Here is a 17267-nt window from a genome sequence, read left to right as displayed (position 1 = left end):
ACAAATAGGTTCAGGAAGGTGAACACAAATGCTTAAAAATACTGTTACTATCACCATAAGGTACTTATGATACTCACTGAGATGCATAAGCTTAGTAGTAACATGGACTAGCTCCAAGGAACAGGTAACATCTATAAGTTCTCTCTCTAAGTTCTCATGCTTCACAAAGTCTGCAGTACAGAGTGATGTCTTCTCTAGTATGGACTTGTAGTCTTCCAGTGGATTTCCAGTGAATATGTAGTCACAGAACAGCTATGAAAGCATCGGGTTAGGGTTAGAAGAAGGAACAGGACGGGACTAAGAAGTCAGGCTCCCAAATGCTGATATTCAGTCAGACATCAAAAAGAATACCAAGTTTCCAAAACAATGCAACAGAGAATGTATAGAATTCCCCCTCCCCCACTATATAGGTTAGAAAAGGAAGTAAGGGAAGGCAACTGCATCTGGAGTCACATGCACACATTTCTTCCACGAGAGCCAAGCCCATCTTCACTTAAGAGACAAGAAACCCAACAGCATGTAACAAAGCAACTATTTCTCACTCATTCAAATCCATCTCTGTACTAAGTGCTTTTAAAATGAAGACTGCAGTTTTTCAGTTACTTGACATCTAATATTAAAGAAGAAACTTAGGGCCACAAACTTTAGAGTGTTAAAGACAGTTTGCCTATTTAACAGTCAAGAAAGCTATGTTTACATTCCAGGAAACGTTGCAGTAAAAAAAAAGAGGGAGGGAGGGAGGGAGGGAGGGGGAGAGAGAGAGAGAGAGAGAGAGAGAGAGAGAGAGAGAGAGAATGAACTGCAGCAATAGTTCATGAAGAGAAACTGATGCATTCACAGATTATATAAAGCCATTGCAACTTCTGCAGGCATTTCAACTGTTGGTTACTATACAGACAGTAGTTATTTAGCAGCAATGATTCCGCAATAAATAATGCACTGTTTTTCTCAGTCCTGCACAAAAATGGCAGCTACTGTTACATTAACAGCTGTAACCTACTGGCTCTAATGGCAGAGGAGACCTTAAAACCGACTGTACAAAAATTTGTCACACTGTGACAACAAATATAAAAAACGTTAACCAGCAGGTCTGAAATAAAAAGACTGCTTTGTGAGGAGGACAGTGTAGACATACAGATTTCAAGTCCACCAAGAGAAGAACTGTCTTCAGACTGGAGTCCCCTGATGGAGGTTTAAGACAGCCCTGGGCTTGAAACTGTGCTGCCCGCCTCAGAAAAGCATGCTTTGCCTTCTGTTCTTCCCATGTCCTAAAAAAAGAAGAAGGAAAGTATGAGTTTTGTTAAGGGACATTACAAGATACAGTCCTTGCTTGTGCATGCATCGCAACAGATAGGGATAGTGAACTTTGCCTGTTGTGGCATGCGGCACTTGTATACCAATCTGTGGAAATGAACCCAGTGACACAGTGCAATACGCAACCAATGCGTTTTCTTCAGACTAATCCCTGGTTTCCCTTCAAGCAAAAATACCACGCTTGAAACCTGCTTAAAAAAACATGTCTGAGGAATCTAAGTAATTCCAAGTATTCATCCACCAGGTGTCAGCAGTTCAACCCTTCAACTAGTACAAGCCTAAAAGAAGGGACAATCTTAGAAGCTTACATACCTGTCTCTGGATAAGTGGAATTGCGAAAGCCGGGATCTTTCTGCAGCTGAATCTCTTTCAGAGTGAATATTGACACACCTGAAACAATACAAGGAGTGGGTTTTACCTAAACCTGCAGTAAAGCAATATGACCAATACCTCAAACAAGCCTGGATTATGTTTGGGCACAGTTTCAGCTCACCAACCTTCAAAATCTAAATATAAAAATATTCCAAATTCAACATCTCAAATTTACAGCCCTCTCATTTTAAAAGATGCAAGAAAGACTACAGTTGATACTTTCAAATAAATCAGTTTCTAAACCTTGGAAGCTTTTATTTTAGAGCAGTAACTATTAACCAGCAAGACAGTCTATCACAGAAGGAGCTCTCTTGGTAATTTACAAGTGGATTGTGTGCACTGTGATCAGTAACTGAAATCTTGAGCTGGGAGAAGAAAAGAGGAAGGAGCCCTGATCCAACAGATCCTACCTCCATATGCCCCACACATTTTTACCCTATCTCCTACAAGTACAAAAGGGTTCCAAGTGTTACATCAGCAGCCACCCTATGAAAGACAGTGAGGTGCAGCAGTTAGAGCTTCAAAGTAGGGTCTGCAAGACCCAGGTTCAGATCCCCATCTTGCAGTGGAAGCTGACTGCGTGATTTTGGACCAGTCACATATTTCAGCCTAACCAACCTCACAGGGTTGTTGTGCAGATAAAAAGGAGGAGGGAATAATGAAAGCTGCTTTGGTCCCCACTGTGGAGAAAAACTGTAATTTTCCTAGGTAGAGGCTGGGGGGTGGAGATGGAAAGCAGAAGACAGAGAGGCAGATAAAGGTAGGTTGGCTGTTGGGTGGGAACTCCAGGTTGGGAAAATCCTGGACATTTGAGGGGTGGAGCCTGGAGGGGATGGGATTTGAGGAGGGGAGGAACTTTGGACTGGTGTAATGTCATAGACTCCACCCTCCAGCCATTTCCTCCAAGAGAACCACCATTGCCAGCCTCCAGGTGAGGACTGGAGATCACCCAGAATTACAACTGTTGTCCAGGAGACAGAGATCAGTTCCCCTGGATAAAATGGCTGTTTTGGAGGGTTGAGTCTATGGCATCATACCCTGCTGAGGCTCACTGTCCCAAGGCTCCACCCCCAAATCTCCAGGAATTTCCCAACCTGGAGCTGGCAGCCCTAAGGTGAATTGATCTCTGTAGCTGGGAGATCCATTGTGATTCCCAGAGCGCTGCCACCACTGCTGCTGCTGCTCTGTGGAGTGGGGGAGGAAGCAGGCAGGAGGCTGGGAGAGTGATGGGGGCAGAAAAAAAGACTGATGGGGTGGGGGCAGAAAGAGAGAGAAAAAGTGATGAAGTGGGGAGGCAGAAAAACAAAGAGAAAGATGACAGGTCAGAAAGAGAGAGGAAGTCACATGCATGGAGGAGAAATAGAGAGTAAGAAAAGGGGGGCAGAGGGGAGAAATAGTGAGAGAGGTCGGGGGTGAAGAGAAGCAAAGGTGTGACGAATGAGATAACCATCCCGCAAGTTTCTTGCGGGTCTCCACTTGTCAATTCTAAACTAGGGGTGTGCACTCGGTATATAAGGAGCCGAATAAATACCTTATTGGTATGTTTTGGGTGTTTATATAGTCAAATACAGATCTGAGATCTGTATTTGGCTACCAAAGTAGCTGCCCTCAAATAAAAGCTGATATTATTCAGCTTTTATTCGGGCTCCGCTACTGCTGGAGTCCTGCAGCTCCTGCCACATAACTCCTTGGTGAAGGGAAGGTATTTAAACTTTAAATACCTCCCCTTCCCTTCCCTCTCAGGCTCATGCTGCCTTTAAATACCTTCCCTTCGCTGGGGAGTCATGCTGCAGAGGCAGCATAAGCCCTAGAGGGAAGGGGATGTATTTAAAGTTAAAATACCTTCCCTTCACTGGGGAGACACCAGCCAACCTGCCTTGGAAGCCTGCTGAGAAAGGGATGGGGAGGCATGCAAATATGCCTCCCTGATCTTTCTTCCCTGCCACAGCACTAGATCCCATGGGTGTGAAGCACAGAGACCACGTCGAAGATCTTCAGTTCACCCAGATGCCTTCATTCTGACATCATGGTGAATGTGGTATTTGATTTAAGCCTTCACAAGCCAGGAAGCTGTCAGTAGCCCTCCACGCCTGAGAGCAAGAGGAGTAAGGGCATCATAAAACATAACAACTGGCTGTCGGACATGACATCTGCACATGAGCACTGGCTCTTCTCTGCACAGGAAATGCATACCCTGAAGGAAGGTGACTTCTAGAGCCCCCAACTGAATGCTATATATTGGCAGAGATCAGTCCAAAGAGTAGATTCAGGTAGGTATCCATGTTAGTCTGAAGCGACAGAACAAAGTTTGAGTCCAGTAGCATCTTTAAGACCAACAAAGTTTAATTCTGGATATAAGCTTTCACGTGCATGCTTTGTTGGTCTTAACAGTGCCACTGGACTCAAAGTGAGTCTTAAGAGTAGCAAGAGTTGCTGAATCAAAGCCTCAACATAATTGGGCCATGAGTTTCTCACAAGGTATTTCTGTTCCCACCAAATCATTTTCATGTATTGCTCTGGAATGGCTATTTTTCAAGAAACAAGAAAGCAAAACTGGGGCCAATGTAGAACCAATAATACACTCTAAAACATAAGTAATATGCTGAATACAATTGCTTTATACTAGATAGTCACTATTAAGTGTACAAAATTTCCCCAAACATTTACAATAACAAGATAATACAATAGAATGTCAGTAGCTGCCAACAGCCCCAAGATATCAGTGGAAATCCTAAACAGTTACTGTTGGCAGTCAAAAGAGTATAAGGCTTATTGAGCTAAAAGCTACTAGAGCTTGACGAAGCAGCCGGCTTGTGCTTGGTTTCGTGTAATGACTTCCTCATAAGCAGCTTAACTGATGTTGTATACAAGTTTTCTTAATATGTGTAATCTCCTGGTTTTTAAGATACTTCTCTAGAGTTGCTTAAAAACCAGGAGATTACACATATTAAGAAAACTTGTATACAAACCAAGCACAAGCCGGCTGCTTCGTCAAGCTCTAGTAGCTTTTAGCTCAATAAGCCTTATACTCTTTTGACTGCCAACAGTAACTGTTTAGGATTTCCACTGATATCTTGGGGCTGTTGGCAGCTACTGACATTCTATTGTATTATCTTGTTATTGTAAATGTTTGGGGAAATTTTGTACACTTAATAGTGACTATCTAGTATAAAGCAATTGTATTCAGCATATTACTTATGTTTTAGAGTGTATTATTGGTTCTACATTGGCCCCAGTTTTGCTTTCTTTGTTGTGTGATTACTGGGAGGTCTTTTTTGTTTGGATTTGGCTATTTTTCAACAAATGCTTTGAAAAAATGGTGGTGATGGAAAGTACTGTCAAGTTGCAGCTGATTTATGTTGACCCTGTAGGGTTTGCAAGGCAGGAGATGTTCAGAGGTGGTTTGCTATTGCCTGCCCTGCATAGCAAACCTGAACTTCTTTGCTGGTCTCCCATCCAAATACTACCGTGTTTCCCCGAAAATAAGACACTGTCTTATATTTATTTTTTCTCAAGAAGACACACTAGGGCTTATACCACAAATGCATAGAAATCCTGCTAGGGCTTATTTTGGGGGTAGGTCTTATTTTCGGGGAAACGGTAACCAGGGCCAAATCTGCTTAGCTTAAGAGATCTGATGAGATCAGCCTAGCCTGGGTCATCCAGGTCAAGGCAACCCCCCCAAACAACCCCCCCAACCCACTACCATTTACAATTTCTATGTTTATGATGCTTTCAATATTTCTTAATCTTTGCGTTCCAAATTTAATGCACATTGAGATAACACAGGATTCTTGCAACAGGTAGAATGGCACATGCCTGACGTCCGCTCCCCCTGCACCAGACCCATTCACAGCAAGTCTTTCAATAATGGCAGCATAGTGGAATGCCTGGTTTTCTGACAGTCAGCAAAGCAAGATGACTTGTGATGCTGTCAAATGCCAAATGTTCCCAGATGCAACAAGGCAACTGCAACTTGTAGAGAGTCAGAGCAAAAGTGTCACATGGCTGCATCTAGAAATCTGTGCTGGACTGAAAAGCTGCAGCCCCGCCACCCCCCCAAGTAGCAGCTGCCAGATAGAGGCAAATGCAGAAGAAGGAAAATCATGGCAGGCATCATACAAGTGAGCTAATCACAAATTAAGAAAGAGGAGAAAACTAGTATCATCTACCTCAATCCAGAAGGAGAAGGGAACAAACAGCCTGGTTGACACCAGCAAAGAGAGAATTCCACATGTGGGACAAAATTCCCTCCTGGATTCTGGTAGGGGGCCAAGAGCTGTTAATTTATCTCCCACGAGACTTGTAGGGACATTTTGGGGGTTAGGAAGAAATCAGAAGGAACAACCCAGTGGAATGAGGAAGGACACCCCCTCACTCAATCCCAGGCCCAATGAATGCTGCCTGACACAGGACAATGCTTACTTTCTGGTAGAGAATGTATCCTCGTTCCAAGGCTTCTAAAATACGCGTGCTTCATAGCCTCTTCTGCTGAAATTCTGTTTTTTGATTCATACTGTTAAACCAAAGGGGGAAAACATTTCAAATATTTTAACCATACTCAGCAGCCAAGCGCATTCTTTACATGAATCCAACCCTAAATTCAATTCCTAGCATTTCTGACTTTGATGATGTTTGGGTTTCAGGGCTGGTAAAGACCATGCTTGAGAGTAGATGCATGAAAAGGCTGTCTTCTCTTTTATGCCTGTCTTGAATGTGCCTTTCGACATGACATGAACCCTAAAAGGTGCAAGACTTCTTTACAGGTCAACTATTCTGCTGCTTAAATGTAAAATACTTTTCCCTATGTGCCAACTTCATTTGGCCTTATATTTTTTGTTCGAATTGCCTCCCTATTTGGAGGTACGTTTACCCTCTGTAAGATCAACAGCCTTGGTGATTCCCCTTCAGCTTATGGAACAAGCTGCCTGAGGAAGTACATTCAGCATCCTCTTTGGTTGGCTTTTACAAAATTTGCAAAGCAGTGAGCTATATCTGGCTGAATCCCAAATGGGATTCAGTAATGTTTTGTATTGGCTTGTCTGTTCGGCAGTAATTTGAAATTGTCATGGGCTCCTCTATTAAATTATGGGCTTTTAATGGATTCAATTTTTTTTTGTAAGCTATGTGGGATGTTAAGAGAAGTGGGACAATTAAAAAATAGCTAAATGACACCCAGTTTTCAGGAATGTGACATGGCCTACAGCTCTGGTACACACTTCGTAAATTGCAGGAAGTCACATTCACAGTTGCCATCAATCATAAGAGCCACATTTGTTTCCATCCCTGGCATGAGGCCTACACCACAAAGCTTACTTATTCCTCTGGTGGCAACTGTTTCAACGTGGCAGCCACCTGCCAACCACCTGCCTTGCTCACTTTCTGAAAGATGGGGCAGGTGCCACAATGGCCAACAGCCTTCAGAAAAGCCAGAAATGACACATCAAAGGGCCACTGAATGAATACCATTGGCCTATAGTCACCTGCAAGTATGAAAACCTGTTTGGTTGTCAGGACCTCTTGCATTACAGTCTATTTCTACAGGGTCACCGTTAATTTTTCCATCTTTCACCCTTTTCTTGTAATCTTGTTGTTGCTGCTGTGTCATTTCTCTGAAGTTGTTTCAAGAATTTTTACACCCTTTCTTACCTTGATATCCAAGATGGTGTCAAGGGTAAACTTGGATAAATGGAGGTCAAGTTACTAGAGCTGGGACTAAAATCTACCCTAAAGCTCAATATATATTAACAGTAATGCTGCCACCATCTGCTGAGTAACAGGAAAACCCATTCACTATCAGGGCTATTTGTAGAATCCAGCATTTTGGATTAGCATGGCCTCTTTTGCTTTCAGCCTCGCTTATAACAATTCTTTTAATAGTGTTTCACCACTGTTGCATATATATCACCTGGAACTGCATTACTCAATATCAGAAACATTTACAAAATTCTGAACATTAAAGATTATTTTTCCAAGACATGCTAATTGGGTAAATTAACACTAAGTGAAGTGAATATGCATTCTACCATGCTCATTTTGATTAGAGTACTCAATTTTTCTTCTTCTGTAAAACAAGACTATATACGTTCTGTGCCTAATCCTGTCTCCCTTCCACATTCTGTCCCAAGGACATAGAATAATTTGCTCATGATTATGCAAGTTAACCAAATTTGCATTTAATTGCTTAGAAGTAGAATCAATAATTCATTATAACACCCACGGTTCTGAGGTGTGTGGAGGGGGAAATGAGGAGGGTGGTTGGCCAGGAGCCAAAAATGAGGCTACAAGGGCAGAGACAAGAGATCGGCAGTCACAAAGGGCTGCACAGTTTTAGTTCCATCCTCTGTCTTCCCACGAAGCTTCCAATAGCTGCACCGGCCACTCCCCTCATATTCTAATGGCTTTTCCTACAACAGCATGTGCCGGACAGTTGCTTGGGGGGGAAATGCAGTATTCTACACATACCATTCTTAGGGCTATGCAGAATATATAAACAAATACAAATCCCCCTAATTAAAGTCATGTATGAGTTCAGTAAGATTACAGGATTTTGTTATAAATTATATTAGTGGAAAAAATGGAAAAAAAACCCTAAGATGGCCACTAAATTCAAGGGCAATGGACCATCTCTCTCCTTGTGCATTTACATGCCCAGCAGTTAGTTTTATAGTCACATTCATCAAGCAAACCATTCAACAATTCACTATCCACCTGAAAAGCTCAACATATATGTGTGAAGAGTAGAATGAACTTACTTGAAGAAACTTTACTATTAATTCAATTCCTTCTGAGTCTAGCCTAAAAATAGCACAAAAGACAAAGCAAAATATGTTAGTGTTCAATGTTTATGCACAAATAAGAACCTAAGAAGAGCTGTGCTGTACCAGACTAATGGTCAATTTATTGCAGCATCCTGTCTCACACAGCAACCAACAAGTTCCGCAGGAGGGCCACCAACAGGGCATAGAGGCTCAGACCTTCCCCCTAATGTTGCCTCCTTGCTCTGGGATTCAGAAGTTTAGTGCCTCTGAATGTGGAGAGTTCCCCACAGTCATCATGGTCATGGCTACTAGCCACTGATGGACCTATCCTCCACGAATCCTCCATCAATCTGTCTAATCTCCTTTTAAAGCTGTCTATGCATGTGGCCATCACTACATCCTCTAGGAGCAAAATCCACATTTTAATCACTCACTGTGTAAAGAAGTATTTCCTTTTGTCCGTCCTAAATCCTCTGTCCATAACTATTACTTATTTGTAACATTCATTTCAAAGTAAAATAAAAAAACTGGGCAACACTGCCCTCTGCAATCATATTCCAACACTTCAGTACTGGATGCAAGTAATTTGTCTAACTATGTATTTACAAGAAATAGAGCTCCCTGAGTGAGCAACTCTGCTAATAATGTTATGGGTCTAAAAGACAGACAGGCATGTGCTTAGGCTACATCTCTATCAAGGTCTGCTGAGCAGCCAAAACCCCTTCCATTGGCAGCTGCATCAAAAGGGCTGCCTTTCTCACATGAGGCCACCCTTAGCCTGCTCTTTCACTCGTTGCCTGCATAAGTGCCTCCATTTGCCTGTATCAGGCTAGTATGATGAGTCAAGTGACACAAGAAATATCTGAAAATGCAAAATAAATACATACAAGACTTGTTAAAAGTGTATTGTGAAAAGGCACCCTGTAGAGCTGATATATTCAAGTGCCTACCAAGAACTCTGATGACTCTGGCCACTTCCGCACTGTCATTTTTGTCACTCATTTGTCCCTATTGCTTTGTCCCCCCCCCCCCCACATGTGTTTGCTCCCTCTGGGACTACTAGAGAGAGCAAAACATATTGGGGGGGGGGGGAACTCTGAAGCAATAGGGGCAAACGAGTGACAAAAAGGTCAATGCGGAAGAGGCCAATGAAAAATGGGGGGGGGCGCTATGCTCCATTTTACATGACATTTCAAGGCACCAAATTTGTTCAGAACATGAAGCATTAATATACTACCTACTGTTGCTGCATCTCTCAGCTTAGTGTAAGACATTAATACAGAAGAGCTAAATTCAGATGGGTAGCTGTGTTGGTTTGAAGCAGCAGAACAAGGTGAGTCCAGTGGTACCTTTAAGACTAACAACGTTTTATACTGGGTATAAGCTTTTGTGCGCATGCACAGTTCCTCAGATACCTGAAGACGTGTGTGCACATGAAAGCTTATATCCAGAATAGAACTGTATTGAAGCGCTAAAGTTAGCCTAAAGGTAGCTGACGTATTAATTAGAATTTACTTTGTTATACATAGCTAACTCCATTCATGTGGCCTATGGTTATAGTCACAAACAGTTATGACAACAGCAGAAAACTACAGATGAAACTTCCAGTACCTTGGTGCATGGTTGATTAAAGGCTGTGGCTTGTATTTGGGGAAGTTGTAGTTCCTAAACTCATCACTGGATGTAATACCTGGCCATGTTTCCTGTGATGGAGTTCCTGAGTTGAAAGATTAAACAAATGATGTCCATGTAAGGGAGGACAAATTAGATACAAGCATCAAAATCACACAGTATTTTAATCCAAAGCCCTTTGAAGGAGAGGCAAGCAAACAATTATATTTACTTAGCGTCTGCAAATTATAGATTATTTTTTGTCAACCATTCTTTATATGGTTCCACAACAGAAATACCCCCTTTATGACCAGGTGCATACTGTAATTATACCAGGATGCACATTCGTCCTCTTTAAAAGAGCACGGCAAAGCCTTTAATTTAGTTGTCATTTAATTTTGTTGTAAAGTTAGTGCTAAAGCATAATTTATTTACCTAGAAGTCTGAAAATTAAGTGCAATTCGTCTTCAACAGCTGACCCAGGAAAGAGAGGTCTTCCAGATGCCATTTCAAAAAATATGCATCCAACCCCCCTTCAGAGTGAGAGAGAGAGAGAAATTAAAAATGCAAGTTGGAACCCCCCACCACACATATTTCCATTTCAAACATTTAGCTGCTCATGATTGTGACAATTTGCGCTTATTGCTACTGCTGCTAAGAATGAGTTAACAGGCTCTAATATAAACAGGATCCCATCAGTCTTGCTACTGAAATTCTGAGATTCGAAATATGAAGGCTTACAGGGAATTCATCCATTTAGAAAACAAATTATTCAAGTACTTCCTACAACTAAACCCGAGAGGATTAAAATATCCTTTCCTTCTCCTTTCATTTATGATATTAAATGTCTTTATGATTGTATCGTTGTAGAGTTTAGAAGGTCAAAAATATATAGTAGGCATAATTCAACTGAAAACAAAAATAGATGAATAATAGAGAAAGACATACCACATATCAATTTGTGTTGAATATTCAGAAGATCCCAGAAGAACATCCGGAGGTCTATACCATAATGTGACAACCTCATTGGAGTAGGTCTTTGTAGGGACCGATTTTGCTCTAGCCAAGCCTTTTAAAACAAAGCGCAGTATTAATCTTTTGTAGATCTGGTGATAGACTCACACACACTTTCATTTCACTCACTACAGAAATTCCATATGGTTCAAAAGGTACTACTAAGTTTTTACAAAAATATAATGCCAGCTCTTACAGAGCAAAGTCTTCCATCAGATTTTGAAAGACCAATACTGTCTAGAGTTTAACAGTGTGAATGTGAATAAAGAGCAAAAAGCTGGAGACATTCCCCACTATATTTTGTTTCACATGACAGAGTTAATAACATGTCACTCAAAAGACACAATACGGATATACAATCCACATAAAGTCACTGAGAGTGCAGTGGGAGGAGTCAGGAAAGCAGTATTATTGAGCCACATTTTTAATGTTGTTGAGCTGCAGGGCTTTTTGGATGACACCTCCATACTAGACCCCTTCCATTCCGGCTTCCGACCAGGCCACGGGACAGAGACAGTCCTGGTCGTCCTCACAGATGACCTCCGGAGGCATCTGGATCTAGGTGGTACAGCAGTGTTGTTGTTGTTGTTAGACCTTTCGGCGACGTTCAACACAGTCAACCATCAACTACCGATCCACTGCCTCGCCGACACTGGGATTCAGGGGTTTGCCTTGCAGTGGCTCTCCTCGTTTCTTCAGGGTCAGGGACAAAGGGTGGCTGTTGGGGAGCAGCTATCACGGACTGGGTTGTCACCACTATGTGGATGACACCCAGCTCTATCTGTTGTTGGACGACCAGTCAGACTCTAGTCTGGGAGATCTGGACCTGGTGTTGAAAGGTGTGGCTGGTTGGCTTATACTGAATCAACTGAAATTGAATCCGATGAAGACGGAGGTCCTGGGCCTGAATCGGAGCGGGACAAGGTTAGGGATCCCACTCCTGACCTTCGATGGGGCACTGTTGGTGCCAGCGCCGGAGGTTAGGAGCTTGGGAATGCTCCTGGATGCCTCCCTAACAATGGAGGCCCAGGTAGCAGCCACTGCAAAGTCCGCCTTTTACCATCTACGACTGATTAAGCAGCTGGTTCCCTTCCTTGAACGCAATGACCTGGCAACAGAGGTCCATGCAACAGTCACCTCGAGATTGGATTACTGTAATGCTCTCTACATGGGGCTGTGTCCTTGTCCCAAATCCAGAAGCTGCAGCTGGTGCAGAATGCAGCAGCAAGGCTGTTGCTGTGTCTTCCTGTGCGGGAACACATCCAGCCTGCCCTAAAAGTACTGCACTGGCTGCCTATAGCATACCGGATTCGGTTCAAGGTGCTGGTTCTTACCTTTAAAGCCCTATATAGTCAGGGACCTATCTACCTAAGGGACCGCCTTTCCCCACGTTTCCCAGAGAGCACTAAGATCGGGCTCCCAAAATTGTTTGGCACTTCCAGGCCGAGTCCAGACTGTGGCAGTAATGACCGTCTGGAAGCTGAGAGTATACCGCCATCACTTATAAATACCTACTAATATTTATCAATATTTATTGATATTCATGTTTACTGGCACTTATATGATTTTATATGTTGTGATTTTATGTACTGACATATTGTGTTTTAACTAATTTGCTGTTTTACGTGTGTGTGTGTGTGTATATATGTGTGTGTGTGTGTGTGTGTGTGTATATATAGTCTGTGAGCCACCCTGAGCCTGCTTCGGCGGAGAGGACACAAATTAAATAAATAAATAAATAAATAACACATGGGCCGCTGCAGAGCACATCCATTCCTTTCTAAAGCTATTGGGGCATGCATGTTCCCAACTAAAAGCTGCCTGACACTGACATATATTAAAAGAGATGATGGGCCACAAAGATTATCAAAGACCATTTTGGAGTGCCTACTCCTCTTCAGGCTTCTTTGTTCTTCACTGCAACTGGGCTGCTATTGGCAGCTCTCACACCTGGCAGAAAAATCATGCTTTTATATTGTGTACTTGTTTAAACCGACAAGTCTGTTCCTGTTTTGAAGACTTAAAGGAGCCTTCAGCTGGATTCATTTTTCCCACACAAGCAGCACTCCTGCTGGTAAGAAAGAGCCCATGCTGTGCTCTCCAGAGAATTGCTTAGTAAGAGACCAGCATAAGGCACTGCCCACACTACCTTGATGGAGCATGCACAGAAAGAGTTACTATGAAGAACCCTCTGCATTTTCAAACAATGGAAGAGCATGCAGAGTTTTCTGAAGTGAGTGTGAAAAGAGAGTCAGACAAGGAGAATTTCTGGTGGAGCAGCCTGTATGAAGACCCTCACCAGCAGGGTCCTCTACTGGTGAGGGTCTGAAATCAGTAACAGTTCTGGTTCAGGAAAAGGCCAACTGGCCATCGGGAAATCTGAACATTTTCTTTTCTCCACTTTCTCTCTCTCAGTCTTCCCTCTCTTCCCCTTATTTCTGTACTTTTCTTCAAAAGCTTGTTCTTTGTCAGTCCCTAAAAATTATTGCTTTTAAGCATTTCAAGCATGCTGCAAAATATATTGAAGTGGTAGATGTGGGTAGAGAGCACTATTTAATATAGAATACACATAGAAAGAGCATTATACAAACGCTTTTTAACCAAGCGAGTTCAATACTATTAGCAGAGGGTCTAGATCACTGAAATAGCAGAGAGAGAAAATGTCACAAAGTGTTACGGGTGCTTACTGGGATCGCTCACTTCCTCATCATTAGGGAGGGAGGAACTGACAGCAAAGATATGAGGGATATTAAATTAGAGCTGAGCCAATTTTTTTGTTGTTGAAATTTGCACATTCGCTGAGATAGTCTTTTTCTACAGCAAAAAAAGGAGGAAATTTCAACTATTTGTATGAGTTCTGGGTAGTAATCATAACTCACACACTACCTGTCTTCCACAAGGTACTTTGGGAATTGTGCAGACCCAGAGCTACTCAACAACCTTGGATCAAGAGAGTTCTGTAATCCCCAAGCTTCTTTGACCAAATCTTTGAAAGCTATCCTCCCAATACAAACTAAAAATGCTCAGTCCTGTGTATTATGGACATCTGGCTTGTATACATGCAATTATTCTTAATACCTAATAAAATTTACATCCAAGAATTTTCTTTACAAGTGAATCAACAAAACAGACCATTAACTCCATACCAAAGTCCGCTAGTTTTAATTCCCCTCTTTCATTAATTAGCAGATTTTGTGGTTTTAGGTCTCGATGTAGCACTTTCCTTCTGTGACAGTATGCCAAACCACGCAGAATCTGGTATAAAAATAACTATCAAAGAGAGAAGGGAAGGGGGAGATTAATTCAAATTAGATTTTCAAAAGTGTTAATGAACCTATCTTATGCTCTAAAAGAAATACTTAAATGAATACAAAGGCAAAGTCTACTAAAGCAGTTAGCCATTCTCATGAACCAGATATCCTAATCTTTGTTAGTAATTCTATTAGAGAACTAATAAGTGATTGATTTGAAATAGGTCAATTTCTCTGCGTTCTGTGTTTCCATGCCTCTTCTTACCCTTCCTCGTAATACAGACATCTATTTGAAATGCAGCCACTTTTTTATACTTCCCACCATGCCGCACAAAGCAGATTGCAGGTTAAGCCAGCCATATGAGAGAGAAAACAAAGGGAACCTTTCCAGCTCCACGTATCTTTAATTACATTTGTCATCTCTCCCACCCTGCACGCCCCCTCCCCTGATCATGAGAACTTCCATTGAGATAATTCCTTATTTTCAGTGGGATTTTTTAATATGCCTGGCTAACGACTCAGCAAAAGGAACCACCTGCTGAAAAGGGGAATGAAGCTCTTCACGCAGCAGGTATAATCAAGAAAGGAGCTTCAGCTTATTACAATTCAACAGCTGACTGAGAAACAAACATGCAAAACACCCTGGCGAAGTGCCAGATTATTTATTTATTTTTGCATTGAATTCAACCACAGAATTGCCTGGGAATAAAATGCTTTTGTTGCTTCTCTCAAGGGTTTGCCAACCTATTTTGAAAGCAGTTTGAAAGCTGTTCTTTTTGCAGTGCCTTTTATGGAATCTTGATGGCATCTTTCTTTACAGCAATTCCTACATGTCCTGGGAGATGTCAAACCACAAGGTCTGCATTTGTTGCATTTATGGATATTCTGTGTAGGATATCTTTTCCTTGTATCTAAACTGGGTATTTTTACATCACACAAAGGCAAATATCCCAGTTCTGAATGTAGAACAGCAGCAGCTATAAATCATTTGCAAAGCATTCTTAGAAAATACTCTGCTACTTATGATTCCAAACTTTGTTCTAATCACTATGGATGGGCACATGAACCATAAAAATGGTTCTGCAAACCCCACTGAAAGAGATCGTAGTCCCCTTAATCGGGGTTTGCAGAAAGCCCAAAAAATAGCTGAGCAGTGGGGAGTGTTTGCCTGCCGCTCAGCTGTTTTTGGGGCTGTCTTGTTTAAAGGGACTGCACAAAACAGCCTGAAACAGCTGAGTGGCAGGAAGCAGGCTGCTTTTGTGGCTTTCACAGGGAACATAAAGCAGGGGTTTAAAGGGACTCCGAGTCCCTTTAAATCCCTGCTTTCTGCTCTACCCACAAACCGCCATGAATTGCTTTAGAAGTTCATGATGGTAGACCCACCACAAACTAGAGTTTGTGAACCACAAATAGGGCAAAATTAGTCATGAATTTTGCTTCGTGGTTCAGTTCATGCGCATCCCTACTAATCACCTCAGAGACATGAGCATGGGGTTACGTAATGTTTTAAGTTCACACCTCTATTGAACTACATTAGCTTGAGCAAAAGGGATTTGCCCAAACCACCGAAGGAGCTTCAGACCTGAATCTGCATTTCCCACATCCACTTCCATCACTGTAGCAACTGCACCTTGCCCATAAGCAGCTGTGTAAAGTCCTTAGAAATAATCACCACATTTAGCATTTGCACAACACTTTTTTGAAGAGCTTCATATACATTCATTTGTTGAGCTCTTTATAACTGTTCTGTAAGGTAGGCCAAAAGATCCTTTATAACACAGAGGAAAGAGAGACTGAAAAAATTACTGTTCTAAGATGACATGACACATGTTTTAGCAAAGCTTTGGATCCAGGTTCCACTAGCAAACCCCCCCTGCAAACACAGCTTTTTAAAAAAGTTCTTTGCCTCTGCTACATCTTGATAACCCAGTCAATACACCAATGTCAGACATTACATTCTCTTATGTAACAATGTTAGATCTAAATAAGAAAAAACTAAAAAAACTGTAACAGAACTGTTGCACAAAATGAAACAAAAAGACTTCCAAAAGAAAGGACCTAATGACATTATAAGATTTATTTATTATTATTTATTATTTTAATGACATTATAAGATTTTAACTGGCCCAAGCGAGCCTGATCTCATCAGATCTCAGAAGCGAAGGATGAGAGAACTCCACGGCATACCGGGGTCATGATGTAGGGGCAGGCAATAGAAAACCACCTCTGAATGTCTCTGGCCTAGAAAAAACCCTATGGACTTGATAGCACTTTCCACCACCATCTTTCAAGGAGCTCAGTTCTCCCCTCTTCCATTTTATCTTAACTAAAGCCTTGAAGCAACTTGAAGCATGTCAAATGGGCATCAGTCCTAGTCCAAAATGCTAACCACTACACAACACCACCTCTCATCATGCTGCTCCCTGACTCTGGGCAGCCAACAGCAAACTGGGCACAAAACTGCTGGAATTCTTATGAAAAGCCAGGCCTTGTGCTGCTCTGGCACATTATGTTGTCTCCTATATCTACATCATCAGTTGATCAGCCACCCAATGTTCTTGGCTGGCTTCAGGTACAAAACACATGGCCTATTCAAAGGTTATGTTGTCTACCACATCTACATCACCAATTCATCGGCCACAGATTGGATTTATACCTCACCCTTCACTACCCGAAGGAGTCTCAGAGCGGCTTACAATCCCTTTCCCTTCCCCTCCCCACAACAGACACACTGTGAAGTAGGTTGGGCGGAGAGAGCTTGCTCAAGAACTGCTCTTGAGAGAACAGCTCTGAAAGAACTTATGATTGACCCAAGGTTTCACCAGCAGCTGCATGTGGAGGAGTAGGGAATCAAACCTGGTTCTCCCAGATTAGAGTCTGCGCTCCTAACCACTACACCAAAATCAATCTCTCTCTCTCTCTCTCTCTCTCTCTCTCTCTCTCT

General features: G+C 42.1%; 1 protein-coding gene across 1 annotated transcript in view; it reads right to left on the bottom strand.

Annotated features, from left to right (window-relative positions):
* Positions 1–749: 749 nt before the first annotated feature.
* Positions 750–17267, bottom strand: part of CDK17 (cyclin-dependent kinase 17) — a 103378-nt gene continuing 86860 nt past the window's right edge. Inside the window, exons 9-16 of the mRNA XM_015416276.1 lie at positions 14219–14342; positions 11007–11127; positions 10494–10591; positions 10059–10164; positions 8442–8484; positions 6112–6202; positions 1627–1704; positions 750–1268 (exon numbers count right to left, since the gene is read on the bottom strand). Coding sequence (XP_015271762.1) covers positions 1231–1268; positions 1627–1704; positions 6112–6202; positions 8442–8484; positions 10059–10164; positions 10494–10591; positions 11007–11127; positions 14219–14342 — 699 coding nt within the window. The 3' untranslated portion in view covers positions 750–1230. The remainder of the gene's footprint in view (positions 1269–1626; positions 1705–6111; positions 6203–8441; positions 8485–10058; positions 10165–10493; positions 10592–11006; positions 11128–14218; positions 14343–17267) is intronic.

This window comes from Gekko japonicus, unplaced genomic scaffold (genome assembly GCF_001447785.1).
Source record: "Gekko japonicus isolate JY-2015 unplaced genomic scaffold, Gekko_japonicus_V1.1 scaffold648, whole genome shotgun sequence".
NCBI lineage: Eukaryota > Metazoa > Chordata > Lepidosauria > Squamata > Gekkonidae > Gekko > Gekko japonicus.
Note: the sequence above shows the minus strand (reverse complement) of the source record. Positions and strands in the feature narration are given on the sequence as shown.